Source organism: Prinia subflava, chromosome 10 (assembly GCF_021018805.1).
Source record: "Prinia subflava isolate CZ2003 ecotype Zambia chromosome 10, Cam_Psub_1.2, whole genome shotgun sequence".
Lineage (NCBI taxonomy): Eukaryota > Metazoa > Chordata > Aves > Passeriformes > Cisticolidae > Prinia > Prinia subflava.
Genome location: NC_086256.1, coordinates 4855241 through 4871024, shown reverse-complemented (window position 1 = coordinate 4871024; position 15784 = coordinate 4855241). Strand labels below are relative to the sequence as shown.

Here is a 15784-nt window from a genome sequence, read left to right as displayed (position 1 = left end):
ATGACAGAACTAAAATGATCCCGACTCTGCTGTCCCCATGGCCTGGAAAGGATCCCTGAGGATTCTGTCTCTCCTCTGGACACCTAACAGGGCACAACACCACTGCAGAATAACACAGATTGCAAAGCAAGTCACCAATTGTCATACTACAGCAGAGCTGTGTGCATGGATGCTTTCTAGTACCCCCTTAGGAGATCTCTCTCTTAAAATTGCACTTGAAGACGTCCATTAAAGTTGCCATGCTGGTCCCTGAGGTGGCACACCAGGTGCCAGCCACTCTGGAATGGCCCCTGTTCCTCACCCCAGAGTGAGGATCAACATAGAGTTGCCCCAAGGAGCTCAGACTTCTGAGCAGGCTCATTTTGTGCAATGTCTGCAAAGAAACAAGGACATCCAAGGCTCAGCCTAAGGTTCCTCAGGTCAGGAATGTCCTGCTAAAAGACAAAACAGGAATCTTCTTCAATTCCTGCAGCTTTCAAGTATCTACTCATATCTTCATTGAAAGCAGAAGAGCCACAAATTAATACAAATGGCTTTCTTCGACAGGAATTTACTATTGTCTTCATCAAGTCCTCATTGAGACGGCCAGTGTAGGTGTTTTCCTGATAGCTCCAAGGAAGTTTTTCCAGTGAAGTTTCCTGGAAAGGTAAAAGGTTTGCTGTGTGTGACATTAAAAAGGACATCATTGCTCAGAGCTGAGTATCCCTCCTCCCCTCAGAGTGGTGCACAGGATGATTTTCACCTTTGTGACACCATGTGGGTGACACTGACCCTTCCTGAGAGCTGCATTCCTCTTCCCAAGCCCAGATGAAATTTTGCCCTGCCACAGGACCTGGCCACTCGCTCAGGGGGGACTGAACAAAACCAGAGTGTAACTATCACTAATAAATGCTGCAGAACCTTCTCCATCGAGAACCATCTCCCAGAGCACCTTTCCTATTCCCAAGTCCCAAGTCTATTCCTCTCTATTGCCTCTCCCATTCCCAAATCTCTTTCAGTCCCATCTCCCTTGACCAAAACTGAAAGAAGCCAGCTCTGCTCCAAATGCAGCTCTGATCCCATGAGAAGTGTCAGATCCTGTGGTGCTGGATCCAGCAGGGACTCCCCTGCTGCAATTAATCAGGAGCAGAAGGTGCTCAGATGTGGTGGTGACAGGCAGCACAATGAAATACAGACAGATACATAACCCCAAGAGGGAGGATGCACGAGCCAGCCTTGGACTACCACAAACCTGCTGGGAGAGGAGGAAAAAGGGAGAGAGGAGGGGCAGACAGTGTTGACAGGGGTCAGGTGGGTTTCGTGCCCTTCGCTGATTGAATTTCAAGACCTCCTCATGCTCTTGAGACAGCAGTCAAAGAGTTTAAACCCCCTGAAAAGGGTATTTAAGCCATGTCACCAGAGACAATTATGGTTATGCTCTTACAGAGCAGCTGAGGGGGTGCCCAAGTCACCAGCACTTTTCCCTCTACCAACTCTCATCTTGCCGAGGCCATACATGGAACAGAATGTATGAGACAGTTCCACTGTGAGAGATACAAGAAATGATTCATCTGAGAAACTAAAAATGCAATGGGATTCATTCCCTTAGCATAAATAATTCTTTCTATATCCTCCCAGCAATGAATCCTCATTTCTGACGGAAATAATTTTTAACCACCAAATCCATGCAGAACACAGGCAACTTTGGGACCAAATGGAAATGAAAAAGACTGCTCAAATGTAAAACCATTGAGATGTATGCCCTCATCCCATGAACGTGGAAGAAAAGTAATTTTACAGAGGGGGAAACAACTTTTAGAAGTTTAAAAATGGGTCAGCAAGGAAAAATAATTGCTGGGAAGCTGGTGCTGGCACACCAGAGGAGAGCTCTAGTCATGAGCAAAGAATAGAAGGACAGATTAAGGCACTGGTATTAGGAAGAAAAAACCAGCTTATTTGCTGTTTAGGTGTGGCAACAACTGTCTGAAATGGGGGGAATAACCAACAGTGACTATGGAATAGCAGGTCCATCCCAACAGAACAGGAAGGCAGAGAGTAACAGGATGGCCACTTCCCCAAAATTCTCCAGACTAGCAGCAGGGTGAGTACATGTAGCAGATTTAAGAACAGCAGCTACTGGATCACAAATTAGGCTGGATGACTGGGAAAGAATTAAGATCATGCTTATGGAAAAGTGGAGGAGGCAGAGGCTCATCCAGCACACACACACACACACTTCATATCCATTTATTTACCTGGCTGAGGACATAATATATTCTAATATTCCAGTAGCGAGCCAAATCCTGCAGAAGAGGTTTTAAATAAATTTTGTCAAAGGTAGAGAAGCAGCCAACAAGAGTTACAAAGGTTTCATCCTCTTCATCATCTGTTATGGACTGGAGGATGGGGATCATTGGTGCAAGGCCAGTGCCAGAGGCCAGCATGAGGAGTTCTCCGTGCTAACAACAAAACAGAGAATTTGGAATGAGCTGTGGTGGCTGGAAATGGGTGTGCTCATGGTCAGTTCCTCTTGCTGCCACCCTGGTAAAAGGTCTCTTGAGAAACAACATACCAGAAGGTCATGAACTGGTAAATTCAGAACCCAAAATGTTCTTTTGCAAAGGATTACAGATTGCACTTGAAGGGTTTACCTATCAAATCTAACAAAACTGGATTTTACCCAAATATAATAATTTATCCTAACTTTAGCCTTGATTTCAATTAATTCATCTTTCAGTTTCAATTCTGTAGTATGTTTTGCTGACCCACTGTGTGTTTTCTTCCACTGGAAATGCTCCCTGGGTTTCTCTTGGTTGCTGCAAAGTAAAATCCTGAAGATTTTACTTTGTTCTGTGGGAGAAACGAGTGTGTCAGGAAGCAGGACACAATTGCTCGGTATAGAGCTTGGCCACTCAGATTTTCCTTATTTGCGTTGGGGGAAAAAGAACCCAAACTCAAAACCAAATCCACCAAAAACCCCAAAAGGTTTTGGGATCTTAATGACTAGTGTTTCAAATTTGCTCCTCATTTGAAAGGTCAGAATTAAGTAACTGAATTAGTGTGTGTGAGAAGCCTCCCCCTGAAACCAGATCTGCCTTTCCCTGCAGCCAGCCTGGTATTGGCAGGTGGGATCAGCATCTGGGGAGCGACCTGACACCTCAGCAGCTCAGGGAATACCCGAGAGAGGAGAAGATTAACACCTCCCCTACTCAGTCACAACACAGAGATGTGGGTCAAATCAGGCAAAAACCCATCCACACCCATTGCTGGGGCAAAGAAAGTTCCCTTTGTTAGGCACATCAGGAACTCCTAAAGCAAGTGATGAACACAGAGACTTGCTAGTATTTTCCTGTCTCACATCCACCTCCTCTTCCCTCTTAAATATTCTGCGGTTCGAGAAGGTGCTCCAACTGACTGCTAATGCTGTCACACTGCACAGCAACCCAGGAAGGCTCTAAAATAATCATGAAAACAGTAATCAAATTGATGTCTTCCTTTCAGAGTATTGAACAAAGCTCAGGCATCCTACGGCTTTTAGGAACTAACCTTATTAGGCTGATACGGGAACCCTCCAAACGGCCCACGCCAAAAGACCACGTCTCCTTTTTTCCATGTTTTTATGTATTGTGACATTAGCCCAGCTTCATAGCACTAATAAAAAAACATTGCACAAAAGAAAAGAATAATTATACTCCATTGGAAAGTTTCCCAGCTTAAAGTCGATTATAAAGTTATCTACGAAAAGGGGACAAAAAAACATTTTGCGTATTTAAAAAAGAAAGAAAGATCTTTCTGTTTGAAAAATAACTCAGAGTTATACTCAAAACAAAGACATTTAAAATAAATCATATTGGAACCACTCCAGCTTGACTATAACGTAAACACAAACCCCCTCTCACGCAGCCTGAATTTCCAAAACTGGAAAAAGCTTATCAGAGTTTTTGCTTATAAAGCACACAGAGAAGAGCGTCTTGAATGCAAAGCACAGTGCAGGCCTTCAAATGTTCTCTCTCAAATCTCAGGGTATGGGGTCTGGAAATGCCCTCTGGGTACTGTTAGTTATATAAACACCACACAGCTCTTGCTTTGTTTCAGTCTCTCAGATGCTGCACTGATACAATTAGTGACCCAAAGTCAGGTTTCTCATTTGTAAAACTCTTTGTTTCCAGGAAATATCATCTGGATGCTGAGGGATGCCTCCACAGTTCCAAAGTAATATATTATGTTGGCCCCATGGAAGAAAAACACGAGCAAAAAACCTGCCTCATTTTCTACCAGGCACAAACAACATTATCCAGGCTGTTGCCTGCAGGAATGCTGATCTCAGTCATGACTGAGGAGAAGGGCTCAGTGCTTGCTGGAAACAGAGAAAGGACGAGAGGCTGGAAAATGAAAGGCTTGTCCAAGCAGTCATGTTGCCATCCCTGCCCTAAATGTGTGACCACTGAATGTTTTAAGAGAAAAATGTGAGCAAAAGAGCAGCCATGGCCCGGGATGAGGCCAGAGGACCAGGACTGGCCCAAGCAGCAAGAGCTGAAAAGCCCAAAGCTGCAGCACACAATGGGTCTCACATGGATAAGCCTGGGGAAGAGCAACACAAGCAGGGGTCAGAAGATGGGATGTGATACAAGCCTTTGGCAGCTCCAGCCCACACAAAAGAAGTGGATTTGGGGGTATTTCCTGCACAGGCATTGGAGAGAAGCCCGGCTCCACACCCCAGTGCCTTGGCTGGCCACCAAGCTGCACTGCAGGCAAACAAAATTGGTGAACCACAAAGCAGCTCAGAAAACGCGAGTGAGAGATCCTGTGCGTGTGCTTGCAAGCAGTGTTAGCTAAGAAAGAACACAGATGCTCCTCCCCTCCCAGCCTCTCACTTAAACCTGAAATATTAAGAAGTACTAGCACTAGTTGTTACATTCAAAAGGTGAATCACACGCACATCCAGGCTCTGAGTTATTGTCAGAATTCTTTTATGTTCAGAGGGCTTTGGGCAGGTGCTAAGTCTCATGCAAAGAGTGTGCACTTGCTTCAAAGAAGCAAATTTTATACCCCTCTTCTTCAAATACATCCAGAAACCCAAGGCAAAACCAGAAAAGTCCACTTACTGCCTATTCCCAAAGGACTGGGGTAATGGAAACTAAAACAATTCTTCTTTCATCAAAATTATTTCCAAAAAATTGAAGTGAAAAGTGATTGAGTGGGTTTAAAATGAGTTTTTTCTAAATAAAAAGAAAAAAACCCCTATCTCCTAGGGGAAAACTTCCATACCCCATCTTACATGGAGAGAAACCCTAACATTATAAAATCACTCAAAAAGAGGGTTATGCTCTGTAAATGGCAACTCCCTCACTCTTAACTGTAGTATCACAAATGCAATGCTGTAATAACAGGAGAAAGAAGGGTTTGAACAGTGCTTGGATTGCATAGTAATAATAATATACTACTTTCCAAAATTGCCTCAATAGTGTAAAATATACACAACCTACAGAGTGAGTTATAAAAATGGCTGCTTTACACTGGGTGTTACCAACCTCTTTTGTCACTGCCAGAGAATAACTATAGCTCCTTTTGGGATGAAAGGTTCTATATAAAGGAAAGGTATCATTACAATCATTACTATTATTATTGAAATGCAAAACCTGTGAGTAATGAGCCGCTATACATGAAATTTCACAGCCATCCTGTGAATGTATCCTATTAATGCAACTCAAATGCAACATTTCTCTCCCCTACCACACACCAATTGCCACAAGAATGGGGAAATGACCCTCCCACAGGTGTCCTAGAGGAGCTGTTCACTTTTCTAAAGAGCTGGGTTTGTGTTCGAACATACAATGCATAATAAACCCCAGAAACCTGAAATCCTGGAAGACAGGCAGGGGACAAGAGGCCCTTCTCTGCAAGCCACCTGGGATACCCAGCACTCTGAATTTCACACCTGTACTCAAGTCTGTGTCTGCCCTGAGGAGTCCCTGGTGACATACAGATGCAGTATTGGAAAAATGTTCAAGTCAGTATTTGCCACACAAAATAATCATTTATCAGCACCCTGAAGACTTACACGAGACAAATTTCTAGCCACATCTCCTATAAAATCCTTTTGAACTCAGCTGGCATTTTGTGGTTGACTCCATAAAGGTAAGGACACTTGTCCAAAATGGGTTCTGCCACCATGTCCACCTCAAGAGGTGCAGCCTGTGCCTATGGGGCACCCCTCTGCCCTGTGGCAACAAAGTCCCTCTCACATTGCAGCTCCAGAGCCCTGTCTGCACACCAGAGCAGCTGCCCACTTACAGAGGGGTGCTCTTCAAGTAAAATACAGAGGGGAGGATAAGGGCAAACATTTCCCAAAATCAGTGGTTCAGCTGGGCTGACAAATGGGTGCGATTTCAAAGACAGCTTGAAAAAGCAAAATGAAAGGAGAGAAATGGAATGGACACATCTTTCCATCTGAAGGGCTCTCCCAAGTGATCCCAGGGCTACTGCTGCAAATCACTTATTTGTGTGTCAACTTATTCTGCTTTCAGTTTTGTGGGAAAAACTGCAATTCTTACCAGCAAAGCACAAATGCTTCAAAACAACAGAGAAACCGTCCATGAGGGATTTGGGAGAGTCTTACTTGAAGCACTGACAACACCCTTGGTTCCTAAAGAAAACACCTTATACTCTAACCCACATTGTGCAGGCTTACTTACTTTAATTAGAACTTCAAAGTAACCTTCTGCATTCCTGGGGCTAATTGGAGTGTAGGCTCTCTGGACCTCCAAACCATTCACCACTCCTCTGAGAAGAGAAACAGGAAACCCCTGTGACTTGGGGGGCTCCTGCAGCTCCCTGGGAGACAGGTCCTCTGTGCACAGATGCAAAACATTTCCCTTCCAAAGGCAGAAGTCCAGGGGGAACATAATGGCTATCAGCACCTTTTGTTTTCCCTGTGGTGGCCTCAGCTGTACCACATCCAGCTCCTGGACACACCCCTGAAAGGGATTTTGTAAGAACATGCATGAGTGGCAAAGGGGAGAGAAAACACTTAAGTTTGCTGTTCGTTTTGAGCTGGGGTCACTTTCTGCATCCAGTCAGCATCTGGTAATCAAATAACAAAAGCCAAGGCACAGCCTTGACCCCGGGCCTTGTCAATACAGGCTGTATTTTCCTGTAAGTGTTCCCTTTTCATGGAATTATCCACCCTGCTCTTTGCCACTGACCACGGGAGCTGATTGAAGTGACCAAACCTTTTTCTGTGCTGTGTGATGAGCAGGGCTGGAGGGAGGAGCGTGTGCTGTCAGCAGAGCCAGCTACACACACCAGCCCTGAACGTACCAGAGACGTCAACAGATGCACATCAGTGGCATCCTAAGAGGACTTTCTCTGGCAATGATCACCACAGATGGCTGAGAGACAGAAACTTTCCCCAAGTGGCCCCTTTCTGGCAAGCAGCAAACTACATAGGAGGGTTGTTTTGCTAGAAATCAGTCAGGCAGTGCCTGGGCACTGGGGTGCTGAGTTACCCCAAGATACAGGGCCTAAAACACTGAGCTCTGGGGCAAGTGCAGCTCATCGTCTTCATTCCAACGTGCTGGAGTAAATAATCTGTTGTAACATCTATTCTTTTAAATCTTTCTTTCTGCAAATGCATTTTCTTAATCACTCGTAGTTCTTTCTGAGCCACCAACGCAGGGACAATGCTGAAGAAAACTACAGCTTTTGCCATAGAATTAGTAGAGGCAGCGAGCTCACGAGCTCTTTGATCTGTGTCATTGTGGAGGTACAGAAATCATGATTTGCCTGCTATGAAGCCTTTGTCTATGGACAAAACCCTATGTGTTAGGTTACATAATGCAGAGTGTTTAACTAGCACAGAGAACAATACCTTAACACGATATGTTGTCCTAAACTCAATCGCAGGCTGCTATTTCCTGGTAATTCAAATTTGTACTGGTAGGTGTCCTCTGTCAGCTGCTCCACCGAGCTCACACTGAATGCAGTGAATGTATCTGGATTCAGCTCTGAATTATTGCTCTGCAAGAACAACAATAAGTAATTACTTGGTTAGATGGTGTCTTTTATTATTTCATTTTTCTCTGGAAGCAAACGTTGTGTGCTAATTTCTTGCCAGAGATACTCAGGACGTGTATGGAACACTGAGGCCCGGCACAAATTCCAGCTCTCTGCTGATTCATTATCATGTTCTGCAGCATGCACTTTGGGATCTTGCATTTCTCCCCACCACCACCTTTTTAAATTACATTTTTGTACACCTTACAGCAAGGTCATCCTGTTATGACTCACTGCGATCATTTTCTCATGTCTGGGAACAAACAGAAATAATTCTGCTCAAAGAGGCAAGCGCTGCTTTGGGGGCAACTTTGCAACCTGCTGATGGCCACAGTGAACAGAAAATATAGTCAGTTGTTTCAGCTGATTTTTTTTGCTTGACCCAGAATAGTTAATCTTATGTAAAAGGGCACTGACAGGCTTAAAAATTACACTCTGAAGACAAACTGCTCCACCACACACAACACAGCTTTTTCTCAGCATCAAAATACGAGTCTAAAAATCAGGCAAAGATGAGAAAGGTGAGGAAAACAAAGCTTCTCCGAGGAAACTCGGAGAGGAGAAGCTGCAGAGCCACGGCTGTAATGCGACACCAGGGAGAACTCTACACTTGGAAAATCACATTACAGCAGGGAGAGAGTGGCCAAGGGGGAGGGTGAAGGCTGAGTTTGGGGAATTGCATTTACAGCCCGCTCTTCAGGCACGACTTGAATTTATCCCTGCATCCCTCACCCATCACCACAACCCCACACCCGAACAAGTGTGATCAAAGCACAGGCTCCAGGATGCGATGAAGATAAATCGACCTGCTCCTTCTTTCCCATGAGAAGGCTTTTGTCTTGCATTGCTTTGGCTCTCTCCCACTGTGCAAGCTCCTTCTCGTAAACATCGTAGATGCAGGGCTTGCAGCCGCTGCCGCAGCACTGGGATGGAGAAGGTTCCTGGGGCTTCAGAGCCAGCCAGTCCTGCTCGTTGTCACTCATTGCCTGCAAAACACAAGCCCTGCATCAAACCCAGCAGGATGAAAAGCAGTGGGTGCTCATCAGCTGGGTGTTTTCGGGGAAGGACTGAGAAAACCTCTCTCGAGCATCTTGCAAGTGTATCAAACTGAAAACCTGGAGCTGATCTGTGTCTGCAACAGCCCATTTTAGCTCGAGTGCTCAGTGCCTCTGCACAAATGCCAGACCTCGCAGCCACCAGCCCAGAGCAGAGCCTCAGCCCAGCCCCGGGCCCTCCTCCCCAGACAGGCTGCCCAGCCAAAGCTACACCCTTTAATCCTGCTCGTTCCGCCGTGCTGATTTCCTACAAAAGAGCAGCTTGGTCACCCGCAGCAGAAACAGCTTAAAAATCTGCTGCTCGGTCCAGGAGAAAGGGTGACAAACCCAACCACCAGGACAATGGGTAACAAACCCAGCCACCAGATGCGGCTTTGGGCAGCTTTGGAACGGGGGAGGGCAGCGAGCTGAAGGCAGAGAAAGCAGAAAGTTCAGAGCCAAGAGACTTGCGGCAAAGAGGGCAAAGTCTCAGGCAAACAACCACTTTTGTTACAGGCTTTGAATATACGGCTTTAAACGCAGAGGTAGGGCAGGCCGAGAAGCACAGGGTTTTATCCCTTGCTCCCGAACACTCCTCAGGTCAAAACCACCTCGGGGCCCCCGCTGTTTTTACACACGGGCTGAGGTGAGGCTGTTCACAAGGCACCGGTGTCCGCATCCCCTGGACACAAAGCGGCCCGCAGGAAATTATGAAGCCACGGGTGACGAAGTGGAGGAAGCGAACATTTAGCGCTTCCAGCAGTTTAATTGTCAAGGTCAATTAATTAAGTAACCTTCACCCCTGTGACAGAAACACACTTATTTGAAGGAGGGGGGCGGGGAACGGAAGAGACAATCAAAGGCGACTGGCCCGGCTTCCCACCGCGCCTGCTCTGGGGCCCGGAGCACACACGGGCTGTGAACGGGGGGTAAGCCGGCGTGGCCGCGGGTGAGTCCGAGACGCCCGGGCGCAGGTCTGCGCAGATTTCCAGAGTTTCCAGCACTTACTGTGCGCGCCCGGACAGACCGGCCCGGGTCAGAGCGGCCGCGGCCCGGGGACTCGACTGACGGCCCCGCCGGGTCCCACCCAGGGACGGTCTCTCAAGTGTCCCCCCCACCGCCCCACAGGCGAGGAGACGCCTCTCCCCGCCCGCCTCCCCGCGCACCAACCCAGCGCACCAACCCAGCGCCTGCCCTCACCCGCCAGGCAATTTGCCGACCCTCCCTTACCGCGGGGCGCGCCTGCCCGCCATTGGCCGCCGCTGCCGTCACTCACCGGGGGTGACGGTGTGGGAAGAGCCCTCGCAAGATGGCGGCGGGCGGGCGCTGAGGCGGCGGCGGGAGGAGGAGGAGGATGGCGGCGATGGCGGCGGGGCCGATGGCGCTGAGGCGGGCGGGGGCGGCGGCGCGGGGCCTCACCCGCGGTATGGTCACCCGCGCGGGGCGGCCCCGCCACCGCTCGCCGCTCCCGCGCACGCCCTGGACCGTGCGCGGGCCGCCGCCGGAGGTGCTGGCGGAGATGGTGGAGCCGCGGCCGGTGCGGGAGCAGGTGGAGCTGGACACCGTCACGTACGCGGAGCGGCTGCACTACGTGCCCGGCCTGGCCCGGCCGCGCTTCCCGCCCTGGGACCGCGGCTGGCGCGACCCCTGGCACTCGCCGGGGACGCGCTACGAGGAAATGCCGCTGTACAAGGAGCGCGGGTGCTACATCTGCCATCAGGGTGTCCGCATGCTGGAAGGTACCAGACACCCCGCGCTGCCCCCTTGCCAAGCACTCGCCCTTCTCCGCCTGCCAAGGGTTCTCCTCGCACAGAGCATAAAACACGGGCTGGGAAGAGCCTGCCCAGCCCCATGAGCTGCCAGGCAGCCTCGGTCACATACACAATGGTTTGGGTTGGAGGGGGCTGTGGGGATCGCCGGTGACAGGTCGCGTTGGGTTGTGTTTCCAGGAGTGCGGCAGGCGCAGTGGCTCACCAAGACGAAGCTCGTGGAAGGTTTGCCCCCAGCCGTGCAGGGCATCGTGGATAACCCGGCCCTTGGGCTCCAGGAGCTCGAGGAGAGGGCCAAACGCGTGGTGTCCCATGCGCGGCTCTGGAACACGGCAGAGGTGGCTCCCAGGAGGGAACAGTATTGGTGAGTCCTCAGCTGAAACGCTACAGAGAAAATTCATACGCAGCTCTTCTGTGGAAAGAGAGTCTGCTGTTCAAGGCCCTTTGCATCAGATTGTCAAACAAAAAAAACCCCCAACAACCCAAGCAACAAATAAAACACAATTCTGAATATTGACAGTAGCACTGACATAAATACTGCGCTAGATCAAAGCTTCTTTCAGGCCAATGTCTCTGTTCCAACTCAAGATCTGCATCTAACTGATGCAGAGTATCAATTTTTAAAATAATTGTAAGCATTGCCTCTGCCAACTTGAAACAGGCCTGGTGTGTGATACCAGTCTGCAATCTCTGTTAACTGTTTGGGAGTGTTATGCCATTATATGTTTTACACACAGTAATTTTACAGCATTTGTGCCCCAGAAGCATCTGCCTGCTAGTATGATCTCATTTTTATGTAACTGTTTCTTTTCTTGTTTTACAGCCCGGTGCTATTTGAAAACCTGATACATATATGCAGGTTAATGTCTGGGAAGTATCCTTCTCTGAGTAAAAGGATGTTGGCTAGAAACTGCAGGATAGCAGCAACGTGGGAAAGAGGTCAGTTGCTGCTGTGGTGGAAACATTTAGATCTGTAAGATAAGAAGGGTAGTAAAGCTCCTGGCTTTAAGGCTGAGGACTTGGAGAAAATTAAACAATTTCTGGAACCAGGTAATTCTTTCTGGTTTAAATAGTGCTGTTGGCATGGGTAACCTTGGATGATGGCAGGATGCTCTCCCTGAGGAGATTATTAGGTGTTAATCAACACTGTCAAGATGGTGGGAGAAGGGAACCACTGTCTTAGGCCTGATTGTTTATTTTCTTGTGTCCTAAATCAGTGCTGTTGTTTTTCTAAGGATGTTTAGTTAAGAACTTAACCCTAGCAATTAACATTGGCATTTTAGAAGAAGAACCTATAGCTGAGTTCCTATTTAAGATTAGTTTGGAGGTGAAGGGGAGAGAGTGAACCTTCCAGAACAGGCCAGCAGAAGGAAATGTACATCTTCCCTTGGTGTTATTTCACCAGTGTTTGACTGTAGCCTCATTTCCCTCCCCAGAATCCATCCTCCTCCAGGTCCGTGGCCTGAGTGGAATACTCATGAACTCTATGACCCCAATACCACCAGTAGCCTCCAAGGAGCAGATCCTGGCCACCAAAGATCATGTCCTGGAGACCTTCTATCCCATTGCGCCTACAATTGATCTGCAGGAGGTGAATGTGTACAAAGAGCTCAATGATACAGGTTGGTGTTGATGATAATTATCTGTGTTTGGGTTGGCTTGGGAGTCCTTGTCCTTCTGGGGGCAGCTGAGAGTAGGGAGCATGTGGGAATGAGGGGACAGAGGAAGGGGCACAGGTTTGCAGTGCAAGTGCTCCAGAACCTGTGGTGAGTGTATTGTTGCCTAAGCAGGACTGAGGACAAGAACTTAAACCCCAGCAAACGACTTGAACAATTCCTGAAGATAATGGGAGAAAACCTTGGCTGCCTAGTGTCTTCTTGAGCGGTTCCTGACATGATTATGTGCCCTTTAGGTTTCAGAGATGGTTATCCCTACTCCCATCCTCACACCCTGTTCTTCCTGGAGTCTGCCAACGTTCGCACGGACAGGTTCAGACCAGAGCAGCTCCGTGCTAAAATGCTGATGTTTGCTTTTGGCAACGCTCTCGCCAAGGCCAAGGCGCTGCACGGGGTACGTATGGGAGCCTGCTGCTGCAGCCAGAGCAGGGAGGCCTGAAAACCCCTTACAGTATTTCCTCTTACAGTATTTCCCCTTACAGTATTTTTCACATCTAAGCTTCCCTGTCCAGAGATGAAACCCCAACCTTCAGAAATCCAGAAATCCTCTGCTCAGCAGTGAGCGTGTTTGTGATGCAGTGGGGTGGCATGGGCAGGAACCAGGGAGTAAGTTCAGCTGTAAAACTCTAACCCATCCCACAGCTCAGTATGTAAATTGACGCTTCATTGCTGGCTGAAGGAGGAATTTTAATTAAAATACAAAATCTACATTCAAAACTTGTTTGACTAGAGTAATTTTCTGGGCAAGGTAACAATATATTTATTAAAATCTTGGCTTTAAACCAACCCAAAGATGCAGAATCAGCAAGTACTCATGCAATTTCTGTTGTAACTAGCTTCTGAAACATTCTTGCCCACATGCCCCTTCTTTCCCTAGGATGATCCCAAGGTTTTGGAGCAGCCAGTAGTGGTGCAAAGCATTGGCACAGATGGACAGCTCTTCCAATTCATGGTGTTCCAGTTAAATACAACAGACCTTGTCTCTAATGATGGTGTAAAAAATCTAGTCTGGATCGACTCTGATCAGAACCTGTATGAGAGAGCCCAGTGTGTCCCAGAAGTCAAGAAGAAAGTTGTTGTGGTAAGGAGAACTTGGGAAATGCTCGTGGAAGTGCTGCCCTTTCACCACAGCTGGGGGTCTGGGAGCTGGCACAGAGCTGCAGCAGGTTTCACACCAGCTGGAGGGACCTGAAGGGGACACTGGCCTCATTTTTACCCAAGCAGGTGTTCCTGAGGGGACCAGTTCCTGAGTATTTGTAGCGCTGATGTGCAACATGCCAAGCTAACATGAACTCCTTTTACAGATACCCCCAGCTGTAATCCACCATCTCGTAATGTGCTTGTTTAAAACCAGCTCTGAGGAGGGGAGAGCTCACAATCAGCCTCTCTGGGGAGTAAATAGAGCACAGGGTAGCCAGTACTGGTTATACTGGGAGGGGCATCTCACTCACAGCAAAGGGCTTCTGCCCTCTGAGACTGACACCAGTGGAAGCACCCCCACCCAAACCCTTCTGGGGAGGGAGAGCACAATTTGGAAGCTGCCATGCCTGAAAGTCTTATTCAAGCATGTTTAAAGCCGTTGTTTGTCTACATTAATCACTTCACTGCAAACTGAGCATCCGTGTCTTTTTCTCTGCAGAAGCCCGCTGGAATTTCTGGCTTTCAGCCAGACACATTCAAGAAGTTTCTGGCACTGTATCTGCATGGAACTGTGTGAAATTCAGCTCAAATGGAAATACTTCACCAACTGTACCTGCTGCTTCTCTTTGCCAGAACCGTCATATAATTAAAGAAAGGTGGATTAATTTACTTTAAAAAATAAATTATATTGTTACTGAAAGTAATTTTTTTAAACTAAATAGTGCATGAAGAAACTCTTTCATTTTAGGGGCTCACCTCTGGATTTGGGTTAGAGAAGTCATCAGATGCATCCTCCTGCACTCTTCCTCCATTGCCTGGGAAGAACATAAGCCAGTCATTATTCCTGTGCGCAGGCTCTGCTCTCAGTGTGCTTCTGCACAGAGCCAGACTCAAACCTATTCCCGAGGCTGCTTTGAGTCCCTCTGAATGCAGAAGAGACTTACAAAGCTTCAAGGGGAAAGCCTGAGCCACGAGCCTTTTTCATTCTGCCTGCCTTTGACTTTGTTTTACTCCTGGCTGCTGTGGTATGTGTCGTGCTGCCCTGTGCTTAGTTCCCAAAGCACTTAATCGGAGGGATTGCTTTGTTGGATCTGTAGAACCACAGTCCTTTTATCCCCCAATCCTGGATGAAGAGACCTGTGCATTTGGGGAAAGTGGTGTAGAATGGAGCGGGAAACTTTGGTGCCTGTAGCTGGTATTTGCTGCTAAAAATACAAAGGAAGAATTTCTTCCTGCCACACAGAGTTAACTGAGCAGGAAGCATATTCTTTTTAACATGGGGGGATTAGTGTGGGTTTTGTAAAATGAAAGCTAAATTAGCTGCAGCCAAATGTAGAATGTTTTGCAGTTCTGGTACCCTCCAGCACATGGGAAGGGAGAGGACAGCCTGCGCTATTTTAAGGTGTGGAAGAGCACATTTCCAAGAAATTCATCTCACTTCAGTGTCTGTGTCAGGGGCTGGTCTGTGCTCAGTGATCCCTGGCCATCTGGATGAACGCCCCAGTTGTGTGTTCCAGCCCCAGTCCATCAGGCAGCTCCGCTCTGCAGATTCTGGGAACATTCACCAGTCACATTTGAGATCAACAATTGCACCCCGTAAATTGGGGTGCAGTGGCTGCAGGCTAAATTAACAAATCCCTCCATCGTTCAGAGAAGTGCTTGAAAGAGAAATAACCTCAGAAGTGTTGCATTGCTGTGCATCATCTTAATCCTGCCTGCTCGAGGGGTGCCTAATTCAGCTCATCAGAGTGAATCTGCTCAGGTCTGAGACTTGCACCCAGGTGTCTGGGAATACATTTTAACAGAGCTGTGCTCTCTGGAGCCTGTCACACGCAGTGGGTGTTTCTTTCTCGGGCTGTTGCCTCCCTGCTGTGTCACACGGACCCTGCTTGACATCTCTGGCTGTTCCAGCTCCGGGTCATTACCCGTCCTAGGGAGGAAGCCCTGTAGGGCAGCCAGCTGCCCCTTAGCATTCCTGAGGAGAGAATTTCCCTGAGGAAGCTGCTGGAAGAGCAGCTGTGGTGGGGAGGGGTTGTGTAGAGGTGAAACACCTCATGTGCTTTTAGTAGATGTGGGAATTTGTGGGGATGGTCTGTCTGGAAGAGGCAGAGTCCCTTCAGCTGCTTTCACC

General features: G+C 48.0%; 2 protein-coding genes across 5 annotated transcripts; one reads left to right on the top strand and one right to left on the bottom strand.

Annotated features, from left to right (window-relative positions):
* Window positions 1-425: 425 nt before the first annotated feature.
* Window positions 426-10431, bottom strand: LOC134555449 (NADH-cytochrome b5 reductase-like). Of its 4 annotated transcripts, none has more exons than XM_063407035.1 (7): window positions 10299-10431; window positions 8841-9020; window positions 7850-7998; window positions 6675-6762; window positions 3526-3630; window positions 2235-2438; window positions 426-638 (listed from the first exon to the last, which is right to left on the bottom strand). In XM_063407035.1, exons 2-7 carry the CDS (start codon window positions 9015-9017, stop codon window positions 435-437), a joined length of 927 nt encoding a protein of 308 aa, XP_063263105.1. In that variant the 5' UTR covers window positions 9018-9020; window positions 10299-10431; the 3' UTR covers window positions 426-434. The 4 variants fall into 4 exon arrangements, with proteins under 4 accessions (XP_063263105.1, XP_063263106.1, XP_063263103.1 ...); XM_063407036.1 differs by lacking the exon at window positions 10299-10431 and adding an exon at window positions 10077-10249; XM_063407033.1 differs by lacking the exon at window positions 10299-10431 and adding an exon at window positions 9150-10067.
* MRPL37 (mitochondrial ribosomal protein L37) lies at window positions 10347-14372 on the top strand. The gene is made up of 7 exons (XM_063407030.1): window positions 10347-10807; window positions 11018-11201; window positions 11661-11776; window positions 12274-12459; window positions 12750-12907; window positions 13391-13594; window positions 14153-14372. The coding sequence occupies exons 1-7, from the start codon at window positions 10423-10425 to the stop codon at window positions 14228-14230; spliced, it is 1311 nt and encodes a 436-aa protein (XP_063263100.1). The 5' UTR covers window positions 10347-10422; the 3' UTR covers window positions 14231-14372.
* The last annotated feature ends 1412 nt before the right edge of the window (window positions 14373-15784 follow it).